Raw genomic sequence first — 13,677 nt, 5'->3', positions numbered from 1 at the left:
ATTCGGAAATGACGGAAGTTGGTTTCAGTGGGAGCTAAACAAACTGTCAAAAGGCAAAGAAAGAATATTTTCCGGAACAAAGATATTGTCGGAAACAAAAATATGGTTCATAATTAACGGAAATATAAATATTATCGAAGTCGAAGAAATTGCCGGAAACGGAAATATGGTTCATATCGGAAATAGAATATTGAAGGAATCGAAAATTTTACCGGAAACGGAAATATTATCGGAATCGGAAATATTATCGGAATCGGAAATATTATCGTAAACGTAAATACTGTTTGAATCGGAAATAAATTCTGAAATCGGAAAAACGAATCCGAAGCTCGACGAGCGACAGGCCAGCACATGGGACAGCCCCTCCCTCGACCATCCAGGCTGCAAGTGCATCGCAGTATGCTAGGCAACGCGGCCCAGTGCACAGAAATGCATACCAAGCCACAAGGGCCATCGCACAAAGCATCAAGCTAGGTCCAGCAGCCTAGCGTGCGCGCGCAGCTAGAGCTGGAGCTGGCCAGCGCACAAAGCAAGCACCAAGGATTTGCTTGTGCATCAAGGCTGGTTGGTTTGCTTGCCTTGCAAGCAGCTGCCCATCACCTAGGGTTTTAGGTTTTGGTAAATTCCTAAAACTTTCCTAAAATGTTCTAGGGTTTTTCCTATTTCCAATAAATACATAGCATGTGGTCATGAATATATGCATCAATTGAAATACAATTCAATACACTTTTCTTATCACCTAAAAGTGAGATCCCGAAATCATAAACCTTATATTATATCCTAGTTGGTACGATCTAAGGTGGATATGAACGTACTGTGGACTTTCTACGAAGGGAGGACGTTTGGCGTTCTAACTTGTTCTTGTTCGGTACAGGAGCATCAAGGGAAGGCACACATCACAAAGTGTGTTCACTAAATTATGCTAAAAAATTATTTGTAGGGGTGCAAATGAGCCGAGCCATTCAATAAACTACTCGGGCTCGGGCTCGTTTAAAGCTCGTTCATGTTCGTTCATTTATTAAACGAGCCGAGCTTGAACAACTTTTGAAGCTCGCTTAATAAACGAGCTCGAACATGAACATAGGTATGCTAGTTCATTTAAGATCAAGAAGAACTAGTTTATTAATGTTCATCATTTATGTTCATGAACAACTCGTTCATTAATGTTCGTGAAAAAGTTCGTTTAGATATGTTATGTATCATTTCTCTCTAGGTTATAAGAAGTCAGGGACGTAGCAATAAAGTTATTCATGAACTATGATGTCGCTTGAGGATTTGAGTATTCTGTAGGACATAATTTCATTTTTATAATGTTATTCAGGATTGTTAATTTAAATTATTAGTTTGTTTATAAAATAAAGTAATGTACTTTAATCTTTATTATTAGATATGATTATAACTTGTGACATTCTCAAGTGGTTAAACTCTAAAGCTCGTTTAACAAATCTCGTTCATGAAAAGCGCTCGTTTATAAACTCGCCTTGATTAATAAATGAGTCGTTCACGAACAGTTCGTGAACACAAAATCTCTGAAACAAACCGAGCTTGAATAGATTTTTGAGCTCGGTTGAAAGCTCGGGCTTGGGCTCGGGATCGAGCCTGTATAAGTTAGATGAACATGAACATGAACATGGTAAAGCTCGGCTCGGCTCGGCTCGTTTGCACCCCTAATTATTTGCATTTAATTTAGATTCAGGCATTTATGGTTTTTCTGCATGACATGGATTGTTCATAACCTAACAGTGGTATCACGAGCCTCTAATTAATTGCATAAGAATTTAATTGAATATGGATTGATCTTATAAATTTGCAAAGAATTAAAGGGGTGAATTAATTTGGTATAATTAATTGCAAATTCATGAGATTATTAATTAATATGTTCGCAGGATTTTCGGCAGTTTTGTCAATAGTGCTCGGAATCTTATGTGTTCGTAGTGAATTCCGCATGTAAATGGCGTTTTAAAATTTTGAGTGCCGAAGCCAGAATTCCCAAATTCGAAGCCTACAAATGAATTTTCGAACGTTTTAGTTTTTCGAATGCATAATTTGGAAATTTTGGTATTTACTACCTTAAAAATACACCACTTTTGTATTTACTACCTTATGAAATTTTTATTTTAAATTACTACCTTAAACTTCCAAAATAAATTTACTTACTACCAATTAACATTTTTCTCATTTTAAAATTAAGATATCTCTCTCGTTTCTTAATCGTTTAATGTGATTCAAAGTTCAATATTTTCATTTTTGTATAGGGATTTCATTGAGAATGACATTTCAAAAATAATTCGTTTGATAATTCATAAATATTTTAAATTTGGAAAAATAATATTTAATTCATTTTACTTTTTACAAAATGTTAAAGTCAAGATCTCTATAGAATCCTTACACATAAATGAGAATAATGGATTTTGAATCACTTAAAATGATTAAGAAACGAAAGAGATATCTCAATTATAAAATGAGAAAACTGTAAAGTGGTAGTAAACACAAAGAAATCAGAACTTTAAGGTAGTAATTTAAAATAAAAATTTCATAAGGTAGTAAATGCAAAAGTGGTGTATTTTGAAGGTAGTAAATACCAAAAAATCCTTATAATTTTAATGATATTAAAAACTAATTTTTGTGAATCTTGTTTAATAATCTTAAGTTAATAGAAGACCTACTGCACCAGGTTAACAATTTTAAGTTTTAAATTTGTTAATTATGCTACCTAATTTGTAATTATAATTAATTTTTTGAATTTATAATAATTCAGAATTTTTTTAGATTTTCATTATTAATTAGTAATTTAATTGGGATCCTATGACTAAAACTCCACCTAAAATTTGTTAAAGTTTGAATCTTTAAAATTTTATGAAACCTAATTTTAATCCCTAAAGTATATCGGAAATTTCTAATGAATTTTCTATTAATAGCGTAAATGTTTATGAAATTAATACGATTTATTAATTTTTAATATATTTTCAAATATATGAAATATTGATTTTATTAATGTTCACAAAATTACATGCACGAAGCAATGGAAGCCTAGTGTTACCCTTAAGGGGGGTTGCAATGATTCGGGCATGCGACGACAAGCAACGGAGCTCATCGCCCATGCGGTACCATAGCGATGAGCAAGGCACAAGCAGGCACATGTTCTACGGCTTGTGCGTGTGTGCGAATGAATAAAGGTGACAAAGAAACGAGCAAAGGGGTGAGCAAGCGACACGCTGAACAAGGGAGCTCACGTGCGCGCAATGCCCATCCACTCTTCCCCCGCGCGAGCAAGGGAGCGAGCGAGCGCTGCTCCTTGCTTCGATGATGTGTGCGATGGATCAGCGCGGGCCAGCGAGCAATCACTCGTTGTTGTGCTGCGCTCCAACGTAGTTGTGCTATGCGGGTGTGGCTTGGTGAGGCATGGGCTTCATGCTCATGGCCTTGCCTTGGCCCAATGTTCGATTTAATTTTCGTAAGCGACGAATTTAATTTAATTTAATTAAAACCTTGAATAAATTATGCTTGTAATTTTTTCTCGCAATTTAATTTTATTAGTTTAATTATTATAATTAATTTTATACTAATTATTTAATAAAATTAAAACCTTGAATAAATTATGATTAATTTATTTTAATCAACTAAAATTAATCAAAAGGGATTTAAAATATTAAATATAAGATCTTTAAAATTTTTAATTAAATATTTGGTTTCCGATTAGACTTGGAAAGACATTTTTATGTCATAAATTTTGTAAAGCATATAATTCTTGGTTTGAGTGGGAGAATTTATTCATGAATTGTTAAACTTTTGATTGAGTCCTTGTTACCTTAGGATTAATAAACTCGATTAGAACTAACAAGGTCAAATAATTGGTAGATTCTTGAGCCTTAATTCGTTGTTGCAATTATTATGTGATGTATTTTTCTACTAACTTGCTAAGTGGGCCATTCATTGTTAAATGAATGGGTGAATGATATATTGTAAATATATTGTTTCGCAGGTTGCAGAAAAAGACTAGTATGGCCCAAATAGGATAGAAAATATGGCATGCGTACCATTAAATTTTAATATAAAATATGGTTAAAAGTACCATGGTTTTTATTTAAATATGGTATGCGTACCATTAATTTGTTGTAAATCATATTTGGTCAAAATGGGGCCTCCCATGGTGAAATTCTAGAACGGAGTTTTCAATCCATTTTTAATACGGAGTTTGAAGATCGAAGCTTCAAGATGAAGTCAGCCCATACTAGATCACAAATTTTATCTTATGCATGTTTTAAGATATTTAGTGCTTTAAATATCTCTTGATATTATGTATGAGATTATGGTTTACCTATGTTGCATGATTAAGGATTTTAGTTCACTAAAAATCTAACCAAGATAGTAAAAGCCTTAAGTTCCAAAGTTTAAAATTGAGTTAAAAGGTTTTATTCCAAAATAACACTTACTTTCTCACCTTTAATTATATCAAGTTAGTGATAGTTTTCCGCCAAAGCAAGGTGTCACTTCTTGATTTTATTGGGGTAAGGTACACATTAGTAATGAGTACAAGTTGATTTTGTTTGAACTCAATTATATATGTAAGGACTCCTTTTATGTCGTGGAAAATGGGATAGGTTTTCCTAATAAATACTTAGACGTACCTATCTACCAAGAGTAGTTTCTAGACTATTAGCAACGGATTTTCTTACCTAAAATGTTTTAGAAGTAAGACAAGCCAAAGCATGCTTAGTTTTTAATGGTTTTGAGGATCTTAGATTCATTTTATTCACACCTAATTGAACAGATAAAGTCGAATAAAATGCTTAATAACTTTGAATTATGCATGATTGCTTGAATTTAATTTTATTAAAAGCATGTATGAATGGTTATTTAGTTGTTTATTCTTTTCAATTATAGTTTTAACTATGATCAATTCTCGAAAAGGAGAAATTGAACGGGAAAAACTTCCTTGACTTGCAAAGGATCTTGCAAATAGTTCTTATGCAGGAAGGAAATGAGTATGTCCTGGATGAGGAGATGCCCGAAGCCGCTGGCGAAGGGGTCACTTAGGCTGCCCTCGATCGTTGGATTGAAGCCAACAAAGATATAAAGTGCCTAATTCTTGCCACTATGGGAGCAGAACACACTACTACAAAAATGGGATAAGGAACCATTGCTAGGGCACCGCATAAGTCACTTATTATGTTTCTTAGATAAAGAAACCAATTATCTTAGAAGTGTGGTTTCTTAGGAAAAATATAAGAAACTTCATATATGAAATATATGGTTTCTTAGATAATATTATATTTATGAGAGAATCAAAGGAACCGAAAATCTTTTAAAACCAGATTCTTAGGCATATATTATATAAAATTATCATTTATCATTTTTATTTTTATTTTTATTTTAAGAATCTTACTTTCAAAATGTTTTTTATTTCATACTTCTGTATTTTTTTTCGTTTTGGATTCTCTCGGAATTGTTTACCCGCATCCTTGAATGAAAGAAAATAAAACCCCTAAATCCCCACTACTTCCTATAACCTCCCTAGTCTCCTACATACTCTTCATTAATAGATTATAAAATATAAATCAAGAATATTTTGTAATCTTTTGTAATCTTATGTAATCTTCTATATTAGGTTAGATATTATTTAGTCAATATTAGTTCCTATATTCTAGCCTTAGATTACGTTGTATATGGTGTATATAATTATACTCAAGGAATGAAAATAATCACGGAATTATCTTCTTTCATGGTATCAGACACTAGGGTTTCTTTCCTCTCTCAAAACCTCTTTTCTTCCGCTGCCCTAGTAATCTTCTCTTTCCTTCCGTCCACACCAATCCCCTTCCATGGCTGACACCAAATTTCATCCTGCTTTGGCTGTCTCCAATATCAAGAATCACATTCCCATTATTCTTGAGATGGAAACGGATCATTATTCGGCCTGGGCCGAGCTATCCAAGTTGCACACCCGCTCTCACCGTGTTCTTTCTCACATACTACCTACGGGAAAGGAACCGGTACCTTCGACGGACGATGAAATCGAACTATGGTCCACCTTGGATGCCGTCGTGCTTCAATGGATTTATGCCACCATATCCACTGACCTCTTGCATACGATCATCGAGGAAGACATATCGGCGAAGGAAGTATGGGATCGTTTGCGGAATATTTTCCAGGATAACAAAAACTCCCGTGTGGTGGCTCTTGAGCACGATTTCTCTCACGTGAAAATGAGGGATTTCCCGAACGCCTCTGCATATTGCCAGCGTTTGAAAACCTTGGCTGACCAACTGAAAAGTGTCGGCGCTCCGGTGACTGATAACCGGCTGGTCCTCCAATTGGTGGCGGGCCTCACCGAGGCATACAAGTATGTGGGCACCCAGATACGGCAGAGCAAAACCTTTGCCCCCCTTTCCTGAGGCTCGTTCGAGCCTTTGTCTGGAAGAAAAGGCTCTGGCAGAAATGATGGATGACTCGCCGGTGGCTATGGTGGCAGCGTCTCACCAAGACTACGATGACTCGGGTAACCGCGGTGACCATTCCGGGCACAACAATCACAACCGCGGCGGTGGCAGAAACAACAGGCACCACCGCCACGGTAAGAAGAACGGTGGTGGTGGTCGCGGTTCAGGCCATGGCGGCGGGAATAACCGTCGCGGCGGTGGGCGCGGGTCCGGTAACTCTCAGGCAGCTGCGCCGGTGCAGCAGCAGCAGCATATGCAGGGGGCACCTTCATCTCAATGGGGATGGCAGTGGGTTCCTCCCCCATGTCCCTATCCAACGTACTCTTGGGTACGTCCCCAAGGTGGCCCAAATAGGATGGCCCAACAAGGTATTCTGGGCTCAAGGCCCCAACAGGTGTATGCAGCCACAACAGTGCCCCAAGGTCAATATGTGCAACAAGGTCAGTATATGCCAACAGGTCTGTACATGCCTACTGAGATTGACTCGGCTTTTCACACCATGACCATGAATCCACCGGACCAGAATTGGTACATGGACACCGGAGCCACCTCTCATATGACCTCCACGAACGGTACACTCTCGTCTTATTTTAATTTGAGCAATCATAATTAATAATGGTATTGTTGTTGGTAATGGTCATTCAATTCCAATTCATGGTTGTGGTCATGCTACTTTACCTCCCCCGAACCCCCCTTTATCATTGAAAAATTTCCTCCATGCTCCAAAACTCATTAAAAATATAATTTCAGTACGTAAATTTACTACTGATAATTCTGTGAGTGTTGAATTTGATCCTTATGGGTTTTCTGTGAAGGATTTCCGGACGGGGACGGCTCTCATGAGATGTGATAGTAGGGGGGATCTTTATCCATTGTCCACCACCAAAAATCTTTCCACCTCTCCATCAACATTTTCTGCTTTATCTCCTAAGCTTTGGCATGATCGGTTGGGTCACCCGGGAGCTTCTATTTTGGATTTTCTTAAGCATAATAAAAGCATTGAATGTAATAATTCTAGTTTATCTAGTATTTGTCGTTCTTGCGTTCTTGGTAAACACATTAGTTGCCATTTTCTCGTTCAATTTCTGAAACTATGATGCCTTTTGATATAATTCATAGTGATTTGTGGACTTCTCCTGTTTTGAGTTCCATGGGACATCGATATTATGTTCTTTTCTTGGATGATTTTTCAAACTATTTGTGGACTTTTCCCTTGGCTAGAAAATCAGATGTTTATGCAAAATTTTTAGCATTAAAAGCCCACATCCATACTCAATTTGAACGGTGTATTAAAAATGTCCAATGTGATAATGGGAGGGAATATGATAATGGCCAATTCGGGAAATTTTGTGAGTCTAATGGGATGTCATTTCGCCTATCTTGTCCTCATACTTCTTCACAAAATGGCAAGGCCGAAAGAAAAATCCGTTCGATAAATAATATTATCCGCACTCTCCTTGCCCATGCTTCCCTACCTCCATCATTTTGGCATCATGCTCTACAAATGGCAACATATCTCCTTAATGTCTTACCAAGCAAGCTTTTGAGCCAAAAATCACCGGTTGAAGCTCTCTATCATAGGAAACCATCTCTCTCTCATATCCGGGTTTTTGGGTGTTTGTGTTATCCGCTAATTCCGTCTACTACTATCCACAAGTTGCAAGCTCGTTCTACTCCTTGTGTCTTTTTGGGATTTCCCCCTAACCATCGTGGCTACAAATGTTATGATTTATCAACCCGAAAAATCATTATTTGTCGTCATGTACGGTTTGATGAAACTGAGTTTCCTTTTTCCAAACTACATTCTCCAAGTAATTGCACGTATGATTATTTAGATGAGGGAATTTCCCCTTATTTGATTAATCATTATCACTCCCTGTCCAGCCCATCCCCAAACCAACCCACACCTACTCCTCCCATGCAGTCCACGGCCCAAGCAGCAGGGTCTTCCAGTTCTGGGCCAGCTATGCAACAGGCCCACACGGACTACTCTTCCTCCAGTCCGCTTGCTACTGCACCCTCTCCATCCGTGCTGGCCCCTCCTTTTTTGGCCCAACAGCACGCTCCATTGCCCATCTCTCCAATCACCTCTCAATCCAATCAAAGCCCAGCAGCCCAACCTCGGATGGTCACTCGTAGTCAGCGCGGGGTTTTCAAGCCCAAGCGCCAATTTAACTTGCATACCACGGTTACCAAATCTCCTATTCCCCGTAACCCCTTGGATGCACTACGTGACCCAAATTGGAAAATGGCTATGAATGACGAATATGATGCTCTTATTAACAATAAGATGTGGGATTTGGTCCCCCGTCCACCTAATGTGAATGTTATTCGTTCTATGTGGATTGTTACTCATAAAGAAAAGTCTAATGGTGATTTTGAGAGGCATAAAGCCCGTCTTGTAGGTGATGGGAAAACGCAACAGGTTGGCATTGATTGTGGAGAAACATTTAGCTTCGTTGTTAAACCGGCTACTATCCGCACTGTGTTGAGTTTGTCTCTCTCCAAGCATTGGCCTATTCATCAGTTAGATGTCAAGAATGCTTTTCTCCACGGTGACCTCAAGGAGACTGTTTATATGCATCAACCTATGGGTTTTCGGGATCGGACACATCCTGATTATGTGTGTTTGTTACGAAAGTCCTTACATGGGCTTAAGCAGGCACCCCGGGCATGGTATAAAAGATTTGCTGACTTTGTTTCTTCCATTGGTTTTGCAAATAGCAGGTCTGATAACTCCTTGTTCATTTACAAAAAGGGATCCGAAATGGCCTATCTCTTACTCTATGTGGATGATATTATTCTCACTGCTTCTTCGGATGTCCTCCGCCGCTCAATTATGACTCTTCTTGCCTCTGAATTTGCTATGAAAGATCTGGGTCCGTTGAATAATTTTCTTGGCATTGCGGTTACTCGCCACAAAGATGGCATGTTTCTTTCCCAACGCAAATATGCTGAAGAGATTATTGATAGAGCTGGCATGTCCTCTTGCAAGCCGTCTGCCACACCGGTTGACACCAAACCAAAGGTTAGTCATTCTTCTGGTGATTCTTTTGGTGATCCGACCCTTTACCGCAGCTTGGTAGGTGCGCTTCAGTACCTTACGTTCACTAGCCCGGATATCTCGTATGCCGTCCAACAGATTTGTTTGCACATGCACGCCCCACGGGATGCACACATGCATGCACTCAAACGGATTATTCGGTATATTCAGGGTACTCTTGATTATGGCTTACATCTATACCCATCTTCAGTTGATGATCTTATATCCTACACTGATGCTGATTGGGGTGGGTGCCCAGATACTCGCCGTTCTACATCAGGTTATTGTGGTTTCTTGGGGGATAACTTGATCTCTTGGTCTTCTAAGAGACAACCTACTTTATCTCGCTCCAGTGCAGAAGCAGAATATAGGGGCGTTGCCAATGTTGTTTCTGAATCGTGCTGGATTCGAAATCTCCTACTGGAACTTCATTGTCCCGTTCGTAAGGCTACCGTGGTCTATTGTGATAATGTAAGTGCCATCTATCTTTCGGGAAATCCAGTTCAACATCAGCGCACAAAACATATTGAGATGGATATTCATTTTGTTCGTGAAAAGGTAGCACGTGGCCAGGTTCGTGTTCTACATGTTCCATCACGATATCAGATCGCTGACATATTCACCAAAGGCCTACCACAGGTCTTATTTGAGGATTTCAGAGACAGTCTCAGTGTTCGTAAACCTCCCGTTTCGACTGCGGGGTGTAATAGAATTATAAAATATAAATCAAGAATATTTTGTAATCTTTTATATTAGGTTAGATATTATTTAGTCAATATTAGTTCCTATATTCTAGCCTTAGATTACGTTGTATATGGTGTATATAATTATACTCAAGGAATGAAAATAATCACGGAATTATCTTCTTTCATTCATCTCTTCGATTCCTCAACATTCTGAAACCCTAAATCCTTCTTGCACTCTTCGCACTTTTGGTAAGATTCTTCTTTGAACTTTGTTGGTAAGTTTTCCCCATATGAATCTCTTTCGTAATATTTTCCATATGAATTTCTGTCATGATTTCTTTTGGAGTATCAATTTTACTTTTAATAATTGATTTCACATTGTATCGATCTCGATCGAATTTTGCTGATAATTTGCTATCAGTTACTTTTTTATTTTTCGATTTGAATTCCTGTCAAGTTTGTTCTGATCTTAATTTTTCGATTTGAATGGCTGTGAAATTTGTTTGATAAACAAGTGGGTTTGCTACTTTTGTGTGCACGACTGAGGATGGTCCGATTAAGAAGAATTGATTGGCATCAATTCATGTGTAAGTTGGCTGAAGATGGTATCAAAGGAAAGTAGGGAGTCGGATGAACCCTAGCTATTATGCCGAATTCAAAGGTAAGATAATCTATGTGTTATAGTAATCAGATGCCACCACCGATGAGTTCTTATGAAGAAAGCAGTGGTGGTTATGGGCTTTCTTATTATTGAGGTAGTATTTTCTTTATAAATTGATGAATCTTTACTAATTGCTTCTGTAATGCTGTCGGTCTATGAATTTCAATAGTGATTACTTTGATAGGGAGTAATTGACTAGCTCTTTAATATGTTATAGTATGTTGGATTCATTATCTGGATTTTACGTTGATTGTACTATGTACCATAAAATTATAGTAAGATTATCTGGTTCTTTGATTTGTTATAGTAAGATTATTAGATTGTGCTGGACTTACTATCTGATTCTGTTTGGTAGAGGACTTAATGATCACAGTCTTCAGTGTTCCTTATAACACTTAGAAACTCCCTCCATTGTCTTGAAAAAAAAGTACTCTTGTAGTGAAAAGATACACCAAATTCAGGTTTTAAAAGTCATGTGTAAAATAAGCTTTATTTTTTTATATATAAAAAATATAATGGGTGCATTTATTGTCCTTTAAAACTCATGAATCCAAATTTTGAGCACCGGTTTTATTTGTCATCAAATATACCCTAAGATCATAAATCTTACCAGGCCTAGAAATTAAGGAATATGTTGCATTATCTGGATATTGAAGCATAAATCGTGACTCTAACCATGACTCTTAGATTATTGGACATTTGAACCACCAGGTTTATGCTTGTAATTGTTTTATGAGGAGCGTAATATGATTTCATCTTTTCATGATTTGAAGGGGTGCAGGGTCAACAATTTTAGTAGTGATTTCGCCATGAACTCTTATTTGCAAAGTCTTAATACATCTGTTTCATTAGTATTTTTTTGACAGCATTTAGATATTATATAATTGATGAAGAATAACTCTAGTGACTTGTTGGGTGCCAAAAAAAGGGTTCCTGATGGAGTGATTGTGTATAGATTTAGTGCCAATAGCAGGAGAAGATGCTCAGGATGCTCGTAGAAATCAACTAGTTGTTGACGTCAAAGTCGAATATGGTTCTTGCTGCTAAGCTAGAGTGGGTACTGGTAACGCTGGTCAAGGATATGCTTTTGATTGTCTTATTTTCGTTTGCACTTGCATATGGTATCTCCAACTTCAATTTTAATTTATGGCTTAACGATTTATAGACAAACGGTTACTTCTAGATGTTGAGTTGATGTTGGTTATTGCTGGTCTTCTTTAGTATCTCGCTTTGCTGGTTGCAAATGTTTCCACGGTTTGTTCAACAGGGCATCAGAGTTTGATCGAACTGCACCTATTAACCTCACAAAAAATCTTATTTGTTCATTCTCTACAGTTCATTTTGATGATTGAATTATGCTGACTTCAGGGTTGAAAGGAATCTTCCCAAGCTGCCAAAGCTGGTATTGAGAATGCAGTTAAACTGGTTTCAATTCTGCCTTTGTTAGTCAGTCTGTCTAAATATAATCTAGTATAGTATAAGAGTAGTCATGCATGCAGTCTCTTTAAACTCTGCGAGAAAAACTGATGCATGTTACAGGATGTAAAATTTTAAAGTATTGTCTACATGTAATCGTGTTTTGGAGAATGTTATGTCACAGTAGTTTTATTTATTGCTTTGGAGAACAAGAAGTTGGTACATTGGTCGGTTTGGAGATTTTTTATGCATATATATAGAGTTCATGGAGATAATTTTTATATCATTTAGCCAATTTGGATATTGGATGGAATCTAACATGTACCATGTAATTTAAAATATATTATCTGCCAATAATTTATTGGTTGTAGCAGCCATTTAAAATTAAAAAAAATCAAAAAATCAAAAAATCAAAGATACCAGATATTTAATTAATATGGTTTCTTAGACTGAACACGTTTATACCAGAGGGGTATCAAAGAAACCGTAGATGCTTAAAATACAATCTCTTAAAAAAAAATCAAAGGAACCGCACTTTGTAATAGTGTGGTTTCCTAGTATACAGTCAAAGAAACCGCATATTTCATCGATTCGGTCCCTTATTCTTCGTATTTAAATTCACAAAAAAGGATATAAGAAAACAGTTTTCTGTCAAAATCGGTTTCTTAGATATATCAAAGAAACTAGGTGAAAACTCCGGTCTTTTATGCTAAGAGACCTACTACCTAGGCACCTGATAAAGTAAGGTTTCTTTGCCTTGTTTTGTCCAGTTTCTTGGGCTATTTTTGTAGTAGTGACAACAGAAAACGTTCATAAACTCAGATGCTTTCACAATCATCAGTGAGTTAAAGAACATGTTTCGAGATCTGGTTAGAGTTGAGAGATTCAAAACTCATAGGGAAATTCTTGAGACCAATCTCAAGAGAGGCGAGCCCATAAGTCCACATGTTCTCAAAACGATTGGACTCATTGAGATTATGAGTAGTCTGGATCAGCTATTCTCCCAAGAAATGGTTGTAGACACCATCCTCTACTCTCTTCACAGTGGGTATGATCAATTCAAACTGAACAACAACATGAATAGTTTGGACAAATCGTTGACTGAGCTTCACGGTATGTTGAAAATCGCTGAAAAGAAGCTCAAGAATGATAAGAAAGATGTGCTTATGGTGTGAGGGGGAAAGTTGACAGAGGTATTTTTCCGTTGTTGAAAGAATACACCTCGATCAAACAAAATTTGTAAAACACCTAACTAACCGGCTATATTGACTATAACAGCAAGCATAGGGATCGTCCCATAGAAACGGAGTGAATTGAGTTTGCTTGTTAAGCTAGTTTAGGACGGAATTTGATTTTGAATTATCAACTACTAATCTAAGCTATCAAACAAGTTTATCCAAATAAGGGAAGCGCTAGGGAATCGGGGATAGG

The 13,677-nt window shown here is 37.2% G+C and overlaps 1 protein-coding gene and 1 long non-coding RNA gene across 3 annotated transcripts; both read left to right on the top strand.

The window, feature by feature from the left end:
* The first annotated feature begins 5,822 nt into the window (after nucleotides 1-5,822).
* LOC110783441 (uncharacterized) lies at nucleotides 5,823-6,395 on the top strand. The gene has a single exon (XM_021987782.1). The coding sequence runs from the start codon at nucleotides 5,823-5,825 to the stop codon at nucleotides 6,393-6,395; it is 573 nt and encodes a 190-aa protein (XP_021843474.1).
* Nucleotides 6,396-10,251: 3,856 nt separating this feature from the next.
* On the top strand, nucleotides 10,252-12,532 carry LOC110783430 (uncharacterized). 2 transcript variants are annotated; one of them, XR_002532059.2, is made up of 2 exons: nucleotides 10,252-10,444; nucleotides 10,685-12,532. It is a non-coding gene; the product is annotated as an uncharacterized lncRNA (long non-coding RNA). The 2 variants fall into 2 exon arrangements; XR_002532060.2 differs by having other exon boundaries at nucleotides 10,252-10,418; nucleotides 10,685-12,442.
* The last annotated feature ends 1,145 nt before the right edge of the window (nucleotides 12,533-13,677 follow it).

This window comes from Spinacia oleracea, chromosome 3 (genome assembly GCF_020520425.1).
Source record: "Spinacia oleracea cultivar Varoflay chromosome 3, BTI_SOV_V1, whole genome shotgun sequence".
Taxonomy (NCBI): domain Eukaryota; kingdom Viridiplantae; phylum Streptophyta; class Magnoliopsida; order Caryophyllales; family Amaranthaceae; genus Spinacia; species Spinacia oleracea.
Note: the sequence above shows the minus strand (reverse complement) of the source record. Positions and strands in the feature narration are given on the sequence as shown.